This window comes from Acanthaster planci, linkage group LG05, assembly GCF_054643075.1.
Source record: "Acanthaster planci isolate LZ-2023a linkage group LG05, COTS_SCS, whole genome shotgun sequence".
In the NCBI taxonomy this organism is placed as follows: Eukaryota; Metazoa; Echinodermata; class Asteroidea; order Valvatida; family Acanthasteridae; genus Acanthaster; species Acanthaster planci.
This window is the reverse complement of record NC_141781.1, coordinates 3,938,328-3,957,132: the sequence shown is the minus strand read 5'-3', so window position 1 is coordinate 3,957,132 and position 18,805 is coordinate 3,938,328. Positions and strand designations below refer to the sequence as shown.

Below are 18,805 nucleotides of genomic sequence, written 5' to 3'. Positions count from 1 at the left end.
ATGTTTCTATCCAATTTCCTCTCAAAGAAATACTGCAAGTTTATTTTTGCCACTTTTACTCAAGAATTTGGAAGGCTGAACGAATACACAATGAATATACAATTCATGTTTTTTTAGGACGTGACGCCTTGGGCAGACCTCGGTAAATTCTGGGAGAAACCAGCAGATGGAGTCTACAAAATCCATGACAGTGTCTGCAGGGAATTTGAAGAGTTAGTGCAAGCCAAGCTTGAAATGTCTACCATACAAAGCCAGCGAAAGAGCCTTCTTGGGCTTCTGCAACAGGAATGGAGCAGCAACTATTGTGCTTATATAGGGGCTGAAGTGTTTGACCAGTCAGGGACAAGACTAGCCAGTACGGAGTCCAGCTTTGCAGTCCACCTGAAGACAAATGCTTGGCTACCTTCAACTCCGGTTGCTGGGCTACCTTCACCTCTGGTTGATGGGGAGAATGAAGGTCCGATGATATTTCGAAGGCCTTGTGACATCTTCATCCATTCAGACAGAGCAAGGGCTCTCCTGGGCGATCATGTTCCTTACTTGGTTTCCCCTGTCCAAGGGGATGGAGGCCTCGTGCAGTTCATTGGATTGAAATCAGTTGGGATGATAAATGTAGATTTCATGATTTCCAAGCTGAAAGCTTGGTGTAACGATGAGGGGCAGTCTCCGGATCTCACGGCTAGGACCTCCTTCTGTACCTCTTTGGGTCACATCAGTCGGGTGTACAGGTACTTGGAGCAGAACTGCCGTCCCCAGGAACTCAGAGAGTTGTTCAGTGACCACAGAGTTGTGTTTGTACCCCAGAGAGCCATGTCGCCAAATTACGAGGCCCCAGTTCCGGGCCACTTTGTTCACAAGTTGAAGGTTTACTGGCAAGATCCTTCCCATCTTTTACAGAAGCATATCGACTCCTCGAACCGTGTGGAGCTGTGCACACTTTACCCTCCCGACATGGATGACTTCTTTCTGAGATCGATAAGTATTGATAGTCTGCCAACCATCAAAGAGTACGCACAGATCTTGGTGCAGTGCACTGGTGATATTACACTTCCAGACAATTCTCGTATCAAGGAGGAAGTCTTGGTGCTGTACAGCATGCTAGGCCACAAGTGCGTGTCGGCTAACTCAAGTATATTTGGCCAGTACTCCAATCCGCTGCCAAAACCGGAAGTCAACTCAAGTTCTGTCCAGTTTGTGAAAAGCATCCTGGAGGGGCAGGCAGTCTTCCCCACTCTGGGCAACAAGTGGGTGACCCTGGAGGAGAAGCCACTTATCTGCGACAGCCACTCCACGGAACTTCAGAAGCTTTTCTTAGACAAGAAGGAAGTGAATTTGCTGAATTTCGGCGATCGAAATCGTCTCGGAGGAATAGTCGAAGGAGCACACAGGTCCGTGGACAAACAATTCATAGATGTGTTCCTGGAGGCGTGTGGCATTGAGATGCTGTCAGACTGCATCAAGGAAGAGTTCATCACTGAGCTGACAGAGCCCTCCCTCCCACTACAGATGTTTCTTCATGATGTCTGCCCCTACATCCAGCTCTACCTGAGCATGCAGCGCAGTACCAAGGTGGAATTTCAATCCACCTATGAGAAACTGACATCTGAGGTGAACATCGCTGCCAAGTTGAAAGTCATGCGCTTCATGTCAGCCAAACGAATTGAAAAGGTCTACCGTTTCAAACACAACCCCAGCGTGTTTGCCGAGCAGAACGTGGAGTGTGGGCTCCAGGAGCTCACCGAGCTCTACACAGCAACTGGCATCTCCAAGAGCCTGCGACAGAACAGCAGCGTCCGGCGTGAGGTGGCGAAGCTCTTCAGCTGCGGAAATACAGAAGTCCAGGATGCCTTGTTTGCCTTCATTGGCAACTTGCTCCTGGAGATGGGCTCCAAGCGGGAAGGATCTGCAGAAAAAGGAGTTGATGAGAACATCTGTCGAGCCTTGGGACTAACCTTCCCTCAAGAGGGTGATGACGAACTGTGGGAAGTGCCCAAGCCATTCATTCCAGAAGAAGTTGGTCAGTGACATGCTGCTTTCTCAGAAGACCACAAAACTTTCTATTTAATTTAAATTGAGATTTCAAAATTGCCTCAGATTAACACATGCATGTATACATCATTTAACCCCTCATTTGTGATGGATGAACATAAGTTTTTTTTTTTGCAGTACTGCCATTCATTCCAGAACAGGTTTTGTGTTGTTCAATTTTGATCTCTCAGCATATAGTGATTTGGGTGAAAATTTGGAATAATGACTTTTATGGGGGAAAAAAATAAGATTAAGATGTATGGTTTATTCAAGGATACAGAGCTATGTCAGTCAATGGCAAATTTTTCACCTTGCTTGATTACTAAGGGAAGATTTGCTTCATGTGTTACTTATAACTTTGCAGTGGCAAAACCCTTGAAAGTCAAGCCAGCCCCTGAGCCAAAGCCACTGCTGTCGGCTGGTACCCTGCTGGAGGGGGATGATGAGGCTGCAATTCATTGCTGGCCACCTCAGTCTGGAATCTACGGCCCGCAGAAAGTAACAAGAGGTAAGGACCCAGTACTCTGATTGGTGGATAGCACTTGAGGATTATAATGGAGCCATTGCAAATCATTTCGTAGTTCCATAGTTTTTATCCCAGGTGGGTCAGCCCCGAGCCAGTTTGGATGGAATTTGAACTTACAACTGCCTGCCTACTAGTTTGAATGTCATAGGCACTTGACCGATCAGCTTCCCTGGAGTCAGCTGACCATTTTAAACAAGTGAGCCAACCCCAGGAAGCTTAAAGGTGGAGTGGTTAAGATACCTGTGCCAGTAAATAAGTGATCATGGGTTCAAATCCCACTCCAGCAAGCTTTGACTTTTCTCTTGATTAAGCTTTCAGACAGCACCGAGTACTCGGAGATTAATTTTCTTGATTGAAGATAAAATTCAGTATCAAACAATTTTATAGTTTTTCTACCAGACATGTCACATTCACGTAAATTTTGTTAAATCCTAAATACCTTTCATATTAAAAATATCAGAGAAAGAAGTCTTAGATTGAGTATAGACATGGGTATGATTTAGTAATTGTGTCTGTTTTGAAAAAAAAGATTCAGGATGATTCAGTTTATACCTTTGAAAAGGTCATCACCGTCAATTTGACCTTTCCTTTGATATCAGATTCCAGTACTATTAGCCCACATTTCAGTGCCACAAATTACTGTGTTCCAATAGAAGTTTACATCATTGCTAGTTTTCATCTCTTTTCCCCAGCTTTTGTAAACGTGATTAAGACAAGTGCCCTTGTCCCATTGTGATATAATTGGAAGTCCTCAGGCTACTAATATCTCATGTCACCTTTACGCTTGATGCTAGGGGGTACTTGAAAATGTTATGTGCACATAAACCTTGGATCACATCGCGTAAATTTTTTGTGTTTACCTTTCTGCTGTCTTGAAATCTAAATCCACTAAAGTTAGTGGCTAAAATGTGAAGTGCTCAATGTTCGTTTTGTTCTTTTTTCAACTGTCACTAAATGACCAGTGAAATAATAAACAGCATGGATTACACAACCGTAAAAGACAAAACAACGAACAGATGCACCACACAATTTGTGAAGTGTGAATGGTACTTATGTTACATTTACAAATCTATTAAGTCCCTCTGGACTGGTTTCCTTTATTTCAAACACATCAGAAGAGTGAATGTTCACGGCAACCAACGTAAGACAAACCGCATGGCTGGCCGATACGGCCAGCGGCTTAGGCTATGCAGTAATTGTTCCAGGACGTACAGGTTACACTGTAGCCCTGTACCCATTTCGAGTGTTCCTCCCCCAAACGTTTCTTTCAATTTATTAGCCTTCGAAGTCACTGTGGATACAGCGGATTAACAGGAGATTAGGGTGCAATCAAGCATTTCTGTTGTGTGTGTTTGTAGTCAGATGAGCGATCCAGGTTGTGACGACCACAGAGGTTGGTGTGCATTGATCTAAAGATAATGAGCTCATTATAGAGAACCCCTGGCGGCACTACGAAAACCCCGAGGTACTGCGGGGTCAACCTCGGGTTACCGCCGGTTAAAAAAGGAATTCTCCCCTTATTATCTCTTTATGAACATTGTTTACTCAATTTTTTTTCCCCCAAGTTGGCGGTCAGACCAAAAGTGAAGATGCTTTCCTCAAGATGTGGCCTCTGCCCCAGCCACTGTTCAGTTCCCAGGCCTCCTCCTTCCCGCCCCCACCTGTGGGCCCTGCGCAGGCCATTGACAAGCTGCCACAATCTGGTAACAGCGCAGTGCAAGAGGGCGCTACAGGCACCCCAGTTATGCCACACTCTCAGAGGAGTCAAGACGGCATCGTTGTAGCTCCATCCAATCCAGGGCAGGTAGCTGGTGTCGGACAAGGTAGGGCAGTCTGTCTTGTTGCTTTGTCTCGTTCTCTCTGCATTTCAAAATTGTTTTGACCTTTTGTGTAGATTACGACATTCCCAACTCAAGCTGCCCTTATTGAAATAAAGGTTTGGCTCCATTTTGCTTACCACCTAGAAAGAGGTTTAATGCTTGAAAACATAGCTGTCGTTTCAATGGGTAAATTCTGGAAATTCAAAAAGTGAACGACAAAAATGACAGAGAGCACTTGAGTTTTTCTGTCTTAAAGTTCACTGCTCATTCATTATTCTGTAGATTGGAGGTACAGGTTTCACTCTTGTGAATTTTGCTTGACTAAAAGGCACTGTTTTATCGAAATGTTATTTCAGGGGAAGGAAATCTTGTTACCTTTCCATTTGAATCCTTCACAAGTCTTAAAGATCAATCACATTGCTTTTATGGGAAAAGGTCATTCAACAGGGAATCAGTCTTTAGTACCCAACTAAATAATGTGGCAGGTTCTCCTGACATTTATAAAAATCGTCTTTTTTCCACCGCAAGAATGTTCAGAGCTCTGTACAGCTCTTGTTCCCCCGGAGGTTTTTTTACCTTGTGGCCATAATGGTTTTATAGCATAAGAACAGAGAAAAAATGGGTCAAGTAATTTAGATGTCAGTCTCGGTAAATGACTGCGGCCATCTGCCTGAAATTCATCAGGGCCTTACTCTTTGGGATGGTTCACCTTTATCATGCCATCCAGTGTTGATCAACATTGTCGATAAAAAGCAATTCCAAGTCACTCTCACCGTCTGACCTCTTTTAATTCACAGTTAAGTGCGAGCAAGTACAGTGCTCATGCACACGTGTGCATTTACCCCAAAATAATGAAACAATCATTTAATTGCAAAGCTGTAGTGAGACGTCATCAAAACAGGCTTCTACTGAATGCTTCCAACGACTTTTGTTTTCAGTTTGCCTTGTGCGATGGAAGACTTCAACTTAACGCTTTTGACATCAGTAGCAATCTTTATTTAAAGGGTTGCAGAAATGGAAAACATTTAGTTCATGTGAAGTATTTAAAAAAAACTATAAATATGTATTGTAAGATTATAAGAAATACATGGTGTCTTTTAATTTCTACCTTGAACTGAGACAGTGTTTGACTGTGGGCGCAGCTACATCAAACAAAGTGTGGTCTATTGTCGCGTGGGATACTGCATGTACTGTGCGTAATGTACATGTGCACTGTACATGTCAGCATTCTGGCAATGATGTCATCCAATCCGCCTGGGAGCATGAACTGCCAAAAGGGGAATTTTTGTGGGCGGGGAAATGCAGGATCTTTTAATTAATTTTTGGGTCATGATTAATGGGGTAAACATTAAATTTATAATGTTTTTGAAATGGTCACTTGTTTATTGTTATTTTAAATACTTCACGTGAACTAAATGTTTTCTATGTCTGTAACCCTTTAATGGTTACATAATAGATTGTTTTAAACATAACTGAATTTCATAAAAAGTGAAATTATGAATTACCAGTGTGCTTGATCTTTGATTTTATTTGAATTTCCAAAAGAAATATCCTTTTGCAGTCTGTCAGGTAAGGGATGCTTTCTGGATCTTTGACATCATCACTACATTATAAATCTGTGCTCCTTGCACAAGAGACAAGTCAATATCAATATTCATGGGTTTGACAGTGAGGCTTACTGTTTCATTCAAAATTCATGGGTTTGACAGTGAGACTTACTGTTTCATTCAAAATTCATGGGTTTGACAGTGAGGCTTACTGTTTCATTCAGGTGGAGGCCAAGAAGATGAGACTCCACTTTGCTCTCAAGAACCATCTCCGGGAGGTCCTTCTCAACTCTGGCCCACCCAGGCACAGCAAGGGGTCCCCGTCACCAAAAGAGCATTAGATGATCGCTCAGAAACAGGGGGGAGAGTTGAAGAGTTGGGGGAGGTTGGCATGACAGAGGAGGATTCAGAGGAGAGCGCATTGGTCCCGGGAGATGAAGGTGACAGAGAGGACATTGATTTTGAAGACGCCACTGAGGGAGGTGTCCAGGCAATGGAGACTGTTGACGAACAGTTCCGCACACCGCCCCAAGTGCAGCGCACAGCTTTCCTGGCCCCTCCCTCCTCGGGAAGCACCAAGAAATTCTTCCTCCCACCTTCAACAGAGGGCGAGGCCATTGACGTGGAATTCGAGGACTTAGTTCCTAGCCCCACCCTTCTGCAGAGCCTAGAGGGCATCAGCCTCCCCTCAAGAGAGAACCTGGATACGACGGACATTGCGCGCTGGGGGGAGCAGCTGGTGTATCTTTACTTGCTTCAAGAGGCTCGGAAGGCAGAAGTAGAAGTTAAGGTCCAGTGGGTCAACCAGCAGCTTGAGACCGGAGAGCCCTACGACATCGTCATCACCCGCGGCTCCAGCAGCACCTACGTGGAGGTGAAATCCACCATCAAGGACCAGAAACAGCTGGTGGAGATCTCACCCAAGGAGGTGGCCTTTGCACAGGAGAAGGGTCCGGCATTCCACCTTTACCGAGTCTTCAATGCAGGAAATGTCACTGGAGTGAGGCTGGGTCGATTACAGGACCTGGCCTTCAGGATGGACAGGAAAGAGGTGCAGCTCTTCATGTACCTGTGATTTTGCTATCAAGTGCTCCCACAATAGTTGTATAATGCTCCATCTGATCTCATTACAAAGGGTTTATTAAAACGTATAATACGCAGGTTTTTCTCTCCCTAACCTAAGCAGGACAATTCAGGTAACTCATACTATCGACATAAAGAAAGGCATTCAGAGTTGATAATATATTTATGAAATGTTCCTTTAAGGATGAAATCTCTGTATTATTACCTCTGCTGTGAGTGTTTTTATTTATGGCGTTTGGGTCTTTCAAGAAATGTCTCAGCCTGATTTATGGAAGTGTTTCCTAACAGATGAAATTCATGACATGTGATTGCAGGGTGTCAGGTTTCAAACCGAGATTTCAACGTGCTGTGCTCTTGAGCCAAGTTCTTGAGAGTCCATTACCTGGGTTTATACTGGAAGACGAACATTGGATTGCTATTGGCTGTTGAGATTACATGTACCCTGTGCCCTGGGTTTGCCCAGTATTGCAGTCAGTAATTTTTTACCCGTCACCGTGTCCAGAGGGATGTGGACAAAAGCTTTGTCATGTATTACTTGCTTGGTCACATTGGAAATGTGTGCAGTTCTAAACACGTGAAAAGAAAAAGCTCTAACCTGTAAGGATTTTTGTCTTTCTTGTTTTGTTGCATTACATCATGTGATCTTGGAGAAAATGATGCAAATCTCAGATATGTTAACCTCAGTCACCCCAAACTTTGTCCTTTTTTTCATTATTTTTTTGTTGGGTTTTGATGCAGAATGCGATTTTGAATTTCGGTTTTATATATTTAAAGTCATATTGTAGTTGCATTACTGTTAATTGGTGCCTTAGAGACCAGAAGGTTAATGAACCCTGACCTTGTGTAGGCTTTGGAATCCTAATTCTTGTTAAATTAAAAAAAAAATAAAAATGCCATTGAAATACTGTGGGATTTCTGATTTTGGGTGAATTGTCAAATGTTTCTGAGCTGAAGTGTTCAGATGTCACTACTTAGTTGGATTCATATTTCAAAACTGAGCATTTATTATGGTACTATTTTCCTTACATGATGTATAATTTCCTATTTTTATACAAGAATAATATATAGTATGAAAAGATTGGTAAGTTAAGAATGTAGTATTTGTGAATACTTTTCAATGCCTTTGGGAAAAGAACTTCAAAAAGTCAAACTTATCTCAAAATCAAGGTCCTTTCACTAAAAGGGATCTTTTTAATCTAGACACTAAAGCCCAAAAATCTATTTTGTCATTTTTATTATTGAAGCTTTTCATTTGAGCAGATCAGGTTAAACTTTGATAAAATGGATGTACATTTCTGTAAACGATGGTATCTCAGTTCCCAAAATGATCACTTAAATGTTTCTGAAAATTGGAAAGGAATTCCCTATTTTTCATCCTGGAAGTTTTAAACAACTATCAAGTCAAAGCAGAGAACTTGATTAGTGATTACCAAGTTTTGCATTATACTAAACCAAGGAAATAATAAATAGATATAAAAATAGATAAAAAAATAGTCTTTCATTAAAAAAATAGTATAATGCAAATACATGCCTGATATTTGTCTTTCATGTTTTTAACAGTTGCTTTTGGTTATGAATTATAGTAATTCTACAACTAATTTGAAATGAAATTGCTAATGTTATTTCACTCAAGTCTAACAGTAAATTGCAATTTTATTTAATCTGTTCAACTGAAAAAGAATTAGATAAATTAGAATTAGAAGAATTAGATGTTTGTCCAGATGTATTGGTTTACATTAGTGATAACGGGGATTTGTGTTCTCTTGATTGTGATAATATTTTTCATCGGTCTCTATACATCCTTTCTCCAAACGTGGCAGGATTATTTATTGTAATGCTCTATAAAAGAATCCTGCAGATGTACTTGTTTGTGACACCTCACAAGTTGATGTCTAACTTTGCATCTGTTGTTTCATTGGTCAAATTCCTAGACAAGTCCATTCACGGGACACTATCGAGGGAAGTGTGAACAAGTCAAACCAGACAAACATGTATGCCAAATTCAACTAAGTTTCCCTTTATTGAACTTGAAGGGACTAGGATTGTGCCATGTTTACCTTTCTGTCAAAATCAAAATTGTATAAGCTTCCAAATCGGTTATATAATTGGTATAGTTTCATGCCGTTCACAAAAAATGGGAATAAAGTAGATTATCAGTACAGAGTTGATTCCATGTAGGAACTATGAAAGGTTTATAATCAGGACAATAATGCTCTTAGAAAGGCTTAACACGTTGATTTATTGAAATAAGTATAAATGTTGAAATAAAGATAAATGACTCAAAAAGTAAGCGTCCCAAATTTGTCATTTTTCCAAGCCAGGATGCTTCTCGATAGCCAGCGCATTATCACTTGAAGCATGGAGGTAGCTTGAAGTAAGAGCCGCTGTGACCAAGTTTCCAGGAGTGTAGCCAAGGGAGAGCAGTGATAGAATGCAACGGGCAAATGGTAAAAGTTGATAGTAAAATATTGCAACCCTTATGATAATGATAATACTTCCCAGTTGTCCTTTTGTTTCATTAGCCTGAGAAGGCTGGGAATAGTCGCACGCATTCCCCGCCTTCCCTCGCCTCGAGGCCTCGTCACGCGTCCCCAACGCCGCCTATAGGGTGCACTGAACTAATTCAAGCTCCATTGAAAATAGTGTAAAATCAACCAAGTTTGGAGCCCCATGGCAGGCAACTGAAGTCCCTGAGGCCTCTCAAACAAAAATCAATGTGCTGTTTGGTCCTTCAGATTTCATTTGATTTTCAATTTTTAGTAGGTTAACCAATGAATTTTTTAATTATCCGCCCAAAACAAACTCACCCCCCAAAAAGTGAATGTTGCCAAGCCCTCCCAGCGGCCATTTTTCAAATGACATCCCTCACCTTCCTGGGGCTCTTCTGACTAATTTTCAATCCCATTTTTGTCTGCTTTGCCCCCAGATGGGTGCCCCTGAATCTACAGAGATGATCCTGGGCCATACTGACACAATTCCACCATTTCCTGGCCCAAACAGACCCCTCTTTTCGAAACAATCTCTGGGGGTACTTTTTCTGCGCCTCGGCCTGGCGGAGAATTTTCCTTGAATTGGGACACTGCACCCTTTATATACACCCCCTTTTCACAGTCTGACACAGAAACAATGCTGAATGGTTGAGAATGTTCCAAAAAACTCAATTTTTGAAAATAAATTGGAAAAAAAAGTCGACTGGCTGTGCTATGGGGAGTAAATCATCAAGGTCAGCCAATAGCAAATGTGCACAAACTGCCTATACATACACTGTACACTTCTACTATAGTGCAAACAGAAGAATGTCCAATCAGCATTTGAAAATTGCACCTTTCCCCATGAATAGCTTAAACTAGCATGTCCTACTGATAAGGAAGGGTTACCGCTTTGGCCATACACTACCAACAGCAGAGATCAAATGCAAGAAAATTATGAAACTTCAGCCATGCTTTGACATGAAAGCTCTACGTAGAATTTATTCCTGTTGACACGCTCCAGCCCAAGAGTTGAAAACCTGAGCCCAAAATAGGGCACTTCCAACACATGAGTGGAACAAACCACCAAGGAGAGTGTTTCGAGAACTTTCAGTCACCTGCGCATATATCCACAGCTTGGTCAGTTGGTGCGCGGGCTGTACTTGACCATCGAGGAAGTACCCCCACCCTTGGTTAGGGCCCTGTTAGGGTTACCCTTCATAATTAGGGTTGGCCTCCGTTAGGGTTAGCCGTCATTAGGGTTGGCCTCCGTTAGGGTTAAGCTCGGTTAGGGTTGGCCCACGGAAACCATCAAGTCCTTCGGTCACTGCTGATTTCTTGAAAATTACACGCAAAACAGCATGAACAGTGACAGAGTTAATTGTTTTTCAGAATTTCCACATGATTGCATGGGTATTTACCAGTGGAGTGTTGCTGCCAACAATCAAATGTTTCTCATGTCTCACAATTCATAAAACTGCTATCCCTGGCTTGTTCCGGTCTTTCCACCACTGGTGTAACTATCGCAAACGTGAGAAATGATTTTTCAATCCAACCGCCATGACATCCAGGACGCCGCCATCTTGGCAATATAGGGTGCACTGAACTAATTCAAGCTCCATTGAAAATAGTGTAAAATCAACCAAGTTTGGAGCCCCATGGCAGGCAACTGAAGTCCCTGAGGCCTCTCAAACAAAAATCAATGTGCTGTTTGGTCCTTCAGATTTCATTTGATTTTCAATTTTTAGTAGGTTAACCAATGAATTTTTTAATTATCCGCCCAAAACAAACTCACCCCCCAAAAAGTGAATGTTGCCAAGCCCTCCCAGCGGCCATTTTTCAAATGACATCCCTCACCTTCCTGGGGCTCTTCTGACTAATTTTCAATCCCATTTTTGTCTGCTTTGCCCCCAGATGGGTGCCCCTGAATCTACAGAGATGATCCTGGGCCATACTGACACAATTCCACCATTTCCTGGCCCAAACAGACCCCTCTTTTCGAAACAATCTCTGGGGGTACTTTTTCTGCGCCTCGGCCTGGCGGAGAATTTTCCTTGAATTGGGACACTGCACCCCTAGCTGTCTCTCTCTCTCTTTGCCACTAGGGGGCGCGATTGAAATGACCGTAAAAAAGTCGCTTTGGTGAACATTTCACTGGTAGTTTGTTCGGTAGTTTGTTCGTGCGGAACCAATGAAAACTCCCACATTGTGGGCCGGCCATAATATAACTCTATTGGATGTTTCCGTACATAGTACACTTCCGGACAAAATAATTTTGACTCGTTTGAGACTAAGGAGTGTGATTTAAAGTTTACTCGCTTTCCTGTTTGTACCAGCATGTCAGCTGTTCTCCTATTGTAACATCAATGCTTGAGAGGTACTTCAGCCTTGTGGCATTGCTGAAGCAGGGGAAGGACCTGGCTGGATAATGAATGAAACGAATGGTTTCTCTACGATTGACGAGCCAAGTTGGCCTGGTAGTACGGTGAGATTTTTTGTGACCTCAGATTTTGCTTGTTATTGTGTCCCGGCGTCGTACAAAATCGTTATCTGGTAGGAATTTATTTGCTCATGGTAGTAACATTATATAAGTAGATCAGTGATTTTGTATGTAACGACGAGTGTAGCACGAACACTTAGTTGTCACCCTGTGTTGCTGTGATATGACAGAATTGGCCATTAAACTCAACTTTGGATGAAGATTGTCGTGCTTGTTGTAAATGTTGGTCATGTCCTAATCAACTTGGAAATATATTAGGCCTAGAACTAGAACGCACCAGCTTACAAGGATTTATCACATACATGTATATTTAACTTTCAAGTTTCAGCACTTCAGTAGCCCAGTGCTAGTTTAAAACTGAAAGATCAGTGCTGAAGGTTTATTATTTTATTTTTTTGTTCTGTTTCGCATGTCAACATAAACTTTATAATGCTTTTGTTTTCAGTAAAATTGTTTTTTTTTTTATTGACACATGCACAGTGGTGTAGTACAGTAAAATCATTGAAGTAACTTGATTTATGGAGAGCAAATTTGTCACTCTAGATTAATCCAGAACAACCTCAGAGTTACAACTTGAAACTTTTCCACTGCTGGGGAGTGCTGTTAAATCCTAACTCTCATGTCAGCATGTATCCTTCAAAATCCAGTAGGATTTTTCAGATAATTGTATGGGAAAAGAAGAACCCTATTCACTTAGTGCATGGACCTTGTGAAAGTACATGTACATTGATGTGCAAAGAAATTGCCACTTCATTCTCTACAAAGTGTAGAATTTGAATGGATCTAGGCAGATTTTAAACCGGTCATGCTATTTAGCACCAACAAGCATCAATACACATGTAGCGTCAACAAAGTGTCAACAACATGAAAATACCTTCCAGAGATTTAAAAGTGGTTTTATCATATTTAGAGACTGTAACACCTGCTACTGTGTAAGAGAAGCACTGAATTTGCTTCCAGATTCTCGCAGGATTCTCGGTCAGGCTGCGCAAACAGGCCCGACTTTGTCACTCAAATTTCAACACTCAAATATCATTTCAGATTGATATAATATTTGAATTTGATATGTACATGTAGGATCCTAATTAACTTTGTAAATAAAAAGTCTTTGCATAAATATGCTTGAATAACTTGTTGACGCTCGTTGTCAAAAAATACCATGACTCTTCTAAACAACTCTTTAAAATGATGCAATTTATGTTATAATATATTCCATTCCATTTATTTACCTATGAAGAGGTACAGTACATACATGTAGCATCATACCGATGTATGAATTTGTAACCATTGATTAGGCTCCATGAAAAGGCTAAGAGCTGAACTTTTCTCCAAATACGCATATTCCCAAAATCCCAAGTTAGAAGTGATGTACCTTACCAGTACATCATTAACAGTTTGGGAAATTGTTTGAAATTAGCAGTTGTGCTTTGTTGCTGATGTTAACAGTCACTGAGCCAGTTATAGCATTTTTGGCAGTCCATTCTACAGTCATTTGTAAAGTCTTGTGATATATTTATTTTCCAATCTGTTCAGAAAAATGTGTGGATTATTGGCATGATGTACATGAATACACATGTGCTGCACATTTGTCCTGACGTGAGCGACCTCACAGTAAATGCGTGTATACGTACACCAGAGGCAGTAGCGTTTTGTGGACCGGGAATAAGTAGTGGCAGGTGTGGCCGGCCATGGGCACACAATCAGTAACATATTTTGGTGCTTCAGAATTTATGCATTAATTCTGATGTGCAGTCATTTACCAAAATTGGTCAAGGAAGTTGCTCGGTGATGAAGATGAGGTTATAGTGACAGTTTTCCAACTGGGAGACTGCTGGACTTGTACCCACTACAATTACATGTATATTGTGCATTACTGGTATTTGTATGTGTGTACATTGTACCCCAGTAGCTCACTTGATAGTTCTTTTTAACTGCAAGTTAATAATTTTTAACCATATATTACAAAAAGCAGGGACCTTGTAAATTGTATTTAGAATTTGCTGGCCAGTTGTTACAAGCAGATGAACTGTTAAATGTGTTAACAGAGTTGAAATAGCGTTGATTAGTTTTCCAGTAAGGATACTTGAGTTCACAAGTGAAATTCTTCCAGAATGATAAAAAATCCCCTCTAAAGTGTTTGTTCACACCACCCCCCTTTCTTGGAAACACGCACTTCCTTCACGTTAAAAGTGTGAGTCCCAGATGGCCGCTCCACTCTCTAAATACCGGTAGCTTTGGTCAAGAATGGAATAATGTCCCTTCATAGCCACCTTAATCATCCCATGTCTGGCTATCACTGTCTCCCTCATCCTCACATGTATCTACAGTATTCATGCATCATGCCTCATAATGGGGTTGTTATTCAGGACAGTCTGCTGATGTGCTCACATGCCTGAGCGATCCAGCATAAAGGGGGATAGTGGTTAATGCACTTAATATGCATGAGTGGGTCTGTTGGATGGTGGTTAATGGTCCAATTGTGCTCAGTTTATGTATCAACTTGTACTATAAATTACAAATGCAAGTCAGAAGTCTGGACCAAATTGTGAAAAAGAGAAAACAGAACAAAAGGGGGTGACACAGAAATCAAGCTTGCATTAGCACCTAAATGACATCTATCAAGGTCGTGTGCATACATAATATTAGTGATGTGCATATATGTGTTTTGAATGTAGTTCATTTGCCCTGTTTTGTGGGTTTGGTACATGTAGATCCCCTTGTTTACGTGAATTCCACCTGTTCAGTCAAAACATGTAATTGCTAATTGGGTTTTTGAAGAGACCGGGTAAGACTGATTTTTTTTGTTTACTGTGGAAGGAGAGGGAGTTTTTGCTTCATCAATCAGTCAGTACCCAAAATTCATCGGACAAAATGTCCTTGATGACGTAAAACTTGCATTTTACTTCTGAAATTGCTATACCGGTACATGTACCCATGCACATGTGAACAAATTTTACAGAAAAAGCTCTAAAAAGGCATTACAATCATTTTACTCAGAGTGAACATGTACCTTGGAAAAGATCCTTGGATCTCTTGGAAAAGATCATATCACAGGGAATATGTAAATGGTGGCATGATCTAAATTTCTTCACATCGTGTTTTTAGTATTGAGACCATAAGACTATCCCCCAGACAGATCAATCATCTGACGCGTCATTATCATTTTTGATGTATTGGGCAATTTTTTGTCTTCATTTCCACACGCCCACAGGTGCATTTAGCTGCCTGCTAAAATGAGTCAGGACTGCGACATAGACAACACAGTGTACAGGGTGCGCGTGCATCTCGGCTCTGTTGTCCCCGAGCGCGGCTGGGTGTCCATCGAGGCCACCAAGCAGACCACCACTGCCGAGGTCCTGCGCACGGTGCTGGCCAAACTCAACCTCGGCGGCCAGGAGCGCTACAACCTTGCTGAGGTCTGCGAGGAGTCTGGCCAGAGCTGCAAGGAGCGACAGTTGGACCTAGAGGAGTACCCTGTCAAGCTGCAGCTGCTCTGGCCCAAAGTCCTGTCAGACGACGAGTCAGAGACCCCGTACTTCTACACTAACTACCGCTTCTTCCTGCGCAGCATGCACGACACGCTGTCTAACCGGGTGTCCAACCCAGCCGACTACTGCACCATAGACTCCTTCGTTAGCAACTTCTTCCCGCATCCCTCAGCAGAGAAAGAGTACCACGACCTGTGCAATCTCCCCGACCTCAACGAGAAGACGCTCCTGGGGAACTTGGCCACTCGCTTCCGCCAGGGGAAGATTTACACCTATGTGGGATCCATCCTCATCGCTGTCAACCCGTTCAAGTTCTTCCCCATCTACAATCCCAAGTATGTCAACCTCTACCAGAACCACAGTCTCGGGGAGCTTCCCCCTCACATCTTTGCCATTGCTGACTCGGCCTTCCACACCATGCTGGAGGACAAGCGCAACCAGTGCATCGTCATCTCGGGAGAGAGCGGGTCGGGGAAAACGGAGAGCACCAACTTGCTGATCCACCACCTGACAGCACTGAGTCGGAAAGGCCACGCCAGTGGGGTGGAACAGACTCTGTTGGGCGCAGGACCAGTATTGGAGGTAGGTCCTGGGATCTTTGTATGTTTAATGGTTGGTGGTGGAATCAGGGTCGTTTTAAGTGTTTTGTATGTCCTGCTCAACCCTTGGCACCAGTGCCAAGTTCACTGCGCGGGTAAGCAATGGAGACTCTCATTTCATGTTGATGCTAAGCTATGTGAAGCTACATGTGCTCATCTCATACGAACTGAGCTTTACCAAACTTGAAAATGCAATACAAAATGATTAATGTTAAGTCAAAACTGTTTTCTAGGACAATTTGCATTATTTTAGTAGGCCTTCCAGTATTCTATAATCCCCCAATGTTTCATAGGCCCCAGGCGCAGCATATACTGGTGCCCCTGGGTGGGGTTTGTAAATGCTGCCCTGTTGTTGGTACGATATGTGAGCTGTGTCAAGGACCATTTGTAAAATGACTGTTAACATTGAAAAAAGGTCATAAAATTGCCTGAATCACCAACTACATAGCATGAGGCATTGATCAAATGTTCTGTAACAAACATGTATGATGGCATTTGCCTTCCTGGTAAAAGCTTATCAACCGGTGAACCAAAACTGCATTTCAAGCTTCCCCCAACTGAAAAGCCTTTGTCTTCCCTGCCCAGGATTTGCAAAATTCACCACACATGTACTTAACCATGCACTACTGCAGTGTAACACCGACATGGTTGTTCTATCAAGCAATCAATGTTGGCCCATCGCAAGTGTGGGCGACTACTCCCCCCTGCTTTGATGTGACGAAATCATAACATCTCCCATTCTCCATCCCAATTGATTGCATGCATTTGTTAACTGTCAGCACACCAGCTCTTCACTGTCTGCCAATTTGTCCCATAGTCACCATATACACAAGTGGATTTTTCAGGGATAACATAATACCCCGGGGAATGGGCAGTTCCCTGTGGCCCTTTTTCCTGGTTCACAGTTTTAGTGTTATGAAAACAGACAACCCCTGACCTTGACCCCAAGCGGTTCTCAACCCCTCAGTGAAAGGAAGTCACAGTCTGAGGCTGGTCATCCATTACCAGCAAAATATTCACCCTGCAACCGGGCCTATACAATTCCAATCAGCTCTCAGCCAGACCCTCTTGTTGAATATCAATTTCAGCGTGAAATTAGCAAAGACAATAATGGTAGGGTGTAACTTTCCAACCGCTACTTCTATTTCCAACAGGACTCTAAAATATTACACGTACATGTACATTGTGTATGATGCACTATGACACATACACAGAGAAATGATGACTTTGTACACACAAGGTGTTGAGTGCAGGATATATCCTTTGTGTCGAATGCTTGTATTTTCAGCTGATAAGCTCATTGAGCAAAGGTGAAAGATGTTCAATGACTGGGTTGTATTTGGGGCATGGATTGTTTAGTTTAATGTCAAATTAAAAAAAAAACAAACAGGAAAACTGTGTGATACTGACTTGTTGGTCTAAACAAAGCACCCCTTGTGTCTGGTCTAGGTACTTTGCCTTTCTCGGCAGAACTTTGTCTGCTAGTGCTGCGAATTATGAGAGGTTTATGACCAGCAGCGTGACTGATGAGACTACACTTTGACTGCCTGGGATGTCGTAAAATTCCTCCACTTCCATGGATTTTTGATTCCCCAGGCCAACCAAGACTAGTCACAGGCGTGTAAATGCAGTGAATGTTGAAGAGTCACCACTGCGAGTTGATTTATTGCACTTTCTGCTCACCAGCATTGACTGGATGATCCTCCTTTTTTTCCTTCAGGCTGGTTGAGAGAGAGTTTATGTAAATGCACTCTTGCAGATGGCTCTAGCTGCTGTTCAGTGTCACTGTAAATTCTTTTCACCTGTGCTGCGTTTGGAAATGGGTTCTTTTGTTGCCATGGAGAGTTAAGTTGATATCAAAGAATATGTGACCATTTTGCAGTTCATAACAATGGCGCTGTGTTGAATTTGAATGGTGAATTAAATTGCCTTGTGCCAACACACAAAATACAGTACATGTACGGTACGTCCATCTCACTATGACTGATTGAATGTTCCATTCCACTCAAATTCGCCTCATGGAATAGAGCATTCAATCTGAAACCTCATGGAATTATTCTTACTAATGCACCCATAAACTGTATTTGTATTTATAACACCATTACAAGAAATATTATGTACATGTATATATGTAACTGTAGATTGTGGTACAAGTACAAGAACTGTACCGGTACATCCAATGCGTAAATACACGTACAATACATGTACCATACATGACTAAATGTACCTCTGCACACTGCAGTAAATTTAGGGATATGATTTTTAATAGTACTTGAATCTTGAATCGGAGTGCTTTGTTTGTGCAGTCCTTACACACTGCCTGGCATGGCGACTGACAGAGCCATGAAATAATGCACCCTTGTTGTCAGGGACTGAGACATACATGTACATGTACATGTGTAACATGTATGTACACCTAATAACGTCAGATCAACTAGATATAGCTTTATTTATCTTAGCAAAGGTTACTTGTCAGCCATGCAGGTATCCCAATCATGTCATGTATGCATGTAGGTAGGCCATGGGCATTGGTCTGTGTGCTCACTCTCAGCAGGTTAGTCTTTAAAAAAGCCCCAAGCTATAAAAGTAACCCACAGAAAATTAATTTCTGTTGTGAAATCATGATTCCATGGAGAATATAGACATGTTCATTGCGACACTTCCAAGACTGAAAGAATGAAAAAGAACATATCCAGACATTTCCCTCTTGGCTGTCCCAAGCTTACTGTACATGTACACGGATACA

The 18,805-nt window shown here is 42.1% G+C and overlaps 2 protein-coding genes across 8 annotated transcripts in view; both read left to right on the top strand.

The window, feature by feature from the left end:
- Nucleotides 1-9,290, top strand: part of LOC110986790 (uncharacterized) — a 39,749-nt gene extending 30,459 nt beyond the window's left edge. For both annotated transcript variants that reach the window (XM_087136649.1, XM_087136648.1), the window contains exons 23-26: nt 118-2,017; nt 2,393-2,536; nt 4,120-4,377; nt 6,146-9,290. In XM_087136649.1, coding sequence (XP_086992775.1) covers nt 118-2,017; nt 2,393-2,536; nt 4,120-4,377; nt 6,146-6,996 — 3,153 coding nt within the window. In that variant the 3' untranslated portion in view covers nt 6,997-9,290. The remainder of the gene's footprint in view (nt 1-117; nt 2,018-2,392; nt 2,537-4,119; nt 4,378-6,145) is intronic.
- Nucleotides 9,291-11,699: 2,409 nt separating this feature from the next.
- The window catches only part of LOC110986797 (unconventional myosin-IXb-like), a 78,228-nt gene continuing 71,122 nt past the window's right edge, over nt 11,700-18,805 (top strand). For all 6 annotated transcript variants that reach the window (XM_087136533.1, XM_087136531.1, XM_087136529.1 and 3 more), the window contains exons 1-2: nt 11,700-11,957; nt 15,184-16,042. In XM_087136533.1, coding sequence (XP_086992659.1) covers nt 15,206-16,042 — 837 coding nt within the window. In that variant the 5' untranslated portion in view covers nt 11,700-11,957; nt 15,184-15,205. The remainder of the gene's footprint in view (nt 11,958-15,183; nt 16,043-18,805) is intronic.